Here is a 3,553-nt window from a genome sequence, read left to right as displayed (position 1 = left end):
AAGGTGGGGAAAACTTTGATATTTTTTAAAAGTAATGAACTGACCCAGACAATAAAAATGTCCTTGTATAACAAGAAATGTACAAGTATTAATACCTGTGTCCCTTTCCAGGCAGACATCAGCTGTGTGCCCATGAACAGGTAGTGCCACTTGTGCCCTGAGGTGCCGAGCTGGGATTGGATCTCTCAGAGAGGAGCTGAGGGAGAGCAGAGCACCTTGCAAGCTGCAGGTCCCTGCCAGCCCCGCAGGGCTCCTGTGCCATCAACATCTGCTCTGCTCCAGTCTGGAACAGGGCCCAGCACGGTGCCGGGACCATCAGAGAGCTGAGGTTTGTGCTGGAATTCCATGCCCTCCCCATGGCGCAGCAGCCCTGCGTTTCCCTGCTCCAGCCTTGGTCTCCAGCACAGCCATGGAGGCTCTTTGGGCTCCTGAGTGTTCCTGCAGCCCCCAAGGGCAGCTGAGCTCTGCCTTGGGCACAGGCAGCCCTGGCCAGCGCAGGCCATGCTCAGCAATTCCTTGTCTGTGCCCGGCCTTGCTGCCAGCCCCGGCAGCGGCTGCGTGGCCCCTCGGTGGCCCTGTGCTGGCCCAGCCATGGTGCCACAGCCCCTGTGCAGCCCAGCCCAGGACAGGAGCATTGCGGCTGGGAACGGCCCCTGTGCCGTGGGGCCCTGGGCAGCCTTGGGGCTCTGTGCCCCATGGCCTCCCTGCTGGGCAGCCTCTGCCAGCCCCTGCAGAGCCCGTGGCACCTGTGGGGCTGCACAGACAGCCCTGCCCGGGCTCTGCCGGCCTCGGGGCCAGCAGAGAGGCGGCCAGGGCTGGCCATGGCCGGGAACAGGCCCTGAGCCCCGCAGGAGGATGGAGCTGGGCCACAGCCAAACTCAGCCCAGGGCAGAGCTGGGCTCAGCAGCCAGGGCTGCCCAGGGCTGGCACAGACAGAGGCTGGCGCTGACAAATGTCCTGGGCCCCTCCCTGCTCTGTCCATGCCCCAAGGGCACAGAGCAGCCTCCTCTCTCGGGCTCTTGCCTGTTTTCAATGCCTGCCCAGGCGCTGGCCCTGCCCCACAAGGCCTGGGCTGAGTCCTGCCCCTGCCCGCTCAGCCAGGCTGAGATGGACACTGATGGTTCCTGTGCCAGGCTCTCCCAGCCCAGCCCAGCTCCCTGCCAGCTCTGCCAGCTGCCCTGAGCTCTGGGCAGCACCAAGGGCCTCTCCCCAGCACAGCCCAGCCGGCTCTGGCCCCACAGCTCTGCTCAGCCCAGGCTGCTCTGGGCACTGCCCCACGGCCTCAGCCCCTGCCAAGGGCACAGCAGCAGCTGCAGCTCAGCCAGGACTCAGCCCCACCATGGGGGAAGGGGCTTGGCCAAGGCCAAAGGAGCTCCCTGGCTGCCCTGCTCCCCTCTGCCTGAGGTGCTGAGAGCTCTGCAGCCCCTCCTGCCATCCCATCTGCCCAGGCCAGCACAAGAGCCCCGGCCCTGGGGCCCTGCAGAGCTGCTCCTGCTCCAGGCCCAGGGCCCATCCCAGAGCTGGGGCAGCCACAAAGCTGTGCCCATTTCCGTTCATTCCTGCTCTGATGAGCATAGTACAAAAAGTTTTAAAAAGTGGTTGCATATTCATTTATTTCACCTAAATACAATGTAAGACTCCCTTAATACACAATATCCCTGGGTCGCACAAGAAGGAGGGATAATTAAGATTAAGAGGGTAAATAATAGCATTTATTTTAATATAACAGAATCAAAAGCAGAAAGAAATTAAAATATACTTAAGGGCAGATTTAGCCTCACATGACATATACTGAGAGTTGCTGACAGAGGACAGCAGGCATTCTGTGGCTTCTTCTTCTTGTGAGTAGCCTCCGCTGGAGTCCACGTGCCTACCAAGTCACTCTAGCACTCCCCTCCTTGGCTGGACAGGGGAGAGAAAATAATATGGGAGACAAATCGTAGATTTAGGTAAGGCAGTTTTCTGTAGCAAAAGAGGAAGTTTTTACATGCACCAGCAATGAGAAAAAAGCCAGTAATTTTATTCTCTCCTTCCCATCAACATGGATGTTCAGCCACTTCCCAGGAAGCAGGAATTCAGCAGGTGGAGTGGTTGATCAGGAAGGCAAACACTGTAGATAAGAAATGTCCCCTATTTCTCCTCTTTCCTTAGCTTTTGCACCAGAACTATAGCCATACAGCCCTGGAATACCCATTTGGTTAATTTGGGTCACTGGCCTGGTGTCCCTTCCCAGCATCTGACCCACTCACAGCCACTTGATGGAAGGAGAATGCTGGGACACAGCAGGAGCCAAACCAGGGGTGTGTTTCCAGCTCCTTTCTGGCTCCCAGTGCGAAGCACTGTCAGGGCTTTATGTTATGGGACAATGAAGAGGCTGAAAAGTATCCAGTCACAGCTTTCCTGAGAGATTTCTTGAGCTCATGGTTCCTCAGGCTGTAGATGAAGGGATTCAGGGTTGGAGGCAACACTGAGTACAGAACTGACACTGCCAAATCCAGGGATGGGGAGGACATGGAGGGGGGCTTCAGGTAGGCAAATGTGTCAGTGCTGAGGAACAGGGAGACCACGGCCAGGTGAGGGAGGCAGGTGGAAAAGGCTTTGTGCCGTCCCTGCTCAGAGGGGATCCTCAGCACAGCCCTGAAGATCTGCACATAGGAGAAAACCATGAACACCAAACAGCCAAAGCCAAAAGAGAAGGTGACTACAAGAAGCCCAAATTCCCTTAAGCTAGAGTGTGAGCAGGAGAGCTTGATGATGTGAGGGATTTCACAGAAGAACTGGCCCAGGGCATTGCCATGGCACAGGGGCAGGGAAAATGTATTGGCCGTGTGCATGAGAGCATTGAGAAAGGCACTGGCCCAGGCAGCTGCTGCCATGTGGGCACAAGCTCTGCTGCCCAGGAGGGTCCCGTAGTGCAGGGGTTTGCAGATGGACACGTAGCGGTCATAGCACATGATGGTGAGAAATGCAAATTCTGATGCAATGAAAAAGGCAAAGAAAAATACCTGTGCAGCACATCCTGAGTAAGAGATGGTTCTGGTGTCCCAGAGGGAATTGTGCATGGCTTTGGGGACAGTGGTGCAGATGGAGCCCAGGTCGCTGAGGGCCAGGTTGAGCAGGAAGAAGAACATGGGCGTGTGCAGGTGGTGGCCGCAGGCTACGGCGCTGATGATGAGGCCGTTGCCCAGGAGGGCAGCCAGGGAGATGCCCAGGAAGAGGCAGAAGTGCAGGAGCTGCAGCTGCCGCGTGTCTGCCAGTGCCAGCAGGAGGAAGTGGCTGATGGAGCTGCTGTTGGACATTTGCTGTGTCTTGGCATGGATATCTGCAAAATAAGTAATATGGAATCGTTCAATTTGTGGAAGATTTTAAATATCCCAGCACAGCCTGGGGGCCCTTTTCCCACTCTGCTTGCCCAGGGCTCTTCTGCCTGGGGCTGTCCCTGTCAGCAGCTGCTTCCCTGTGCCCAGGGCTGGATCCTGACAGTTCCACCAGAGCCCAGCCCAGCCCTGGGGGCTCATCTCTGCCCTGCAGACCCCTCCCAGATCTGGAACTG

The 3,553-nt window shown here is 57.1% G+C and overlaps 1 protein-coding gene across 1 annotated transcript; it reads right to left on the bottom strand.

Moving 5' to 3' along the window:
- Window positions 1-2,342: 2,342 nt before the first annotated feature.
- Window positions 2,343-3,299, bottom strand: LOC144246554 (olfactory receptor 14J1-like). Its single transcript, XM_077784464.1, has one exon. It carries the CDS (start codon window positions 3,297-3,299, stop codon window positions 2,343-2,345), a length of 957 nt encoding a protein of 318 aa, XP_077640590.1.
- Window positions 3,300-3,553: the final 254 nt, after the last annotated feature.

The sequence above is a fragment of the Lonchura striata genome, chromosome 6, assembly GCF_046129695.1.
Source record: "Lonchura striata isolate bLonStr1 chromosome 6, bLonStr1.mat, whole genome shotgun sequence".
In the NCBI taxonomy this organism is placed as follows: domain Eukaryota; kingdom Metazoa; phylum Chordata; class Aves; order Passeriformes; family Estrildidae; genus Lonchura; species Lonchura striata.
This window is presented reverse-complemented; position numbering and strand designations above follow the sequence as displayed.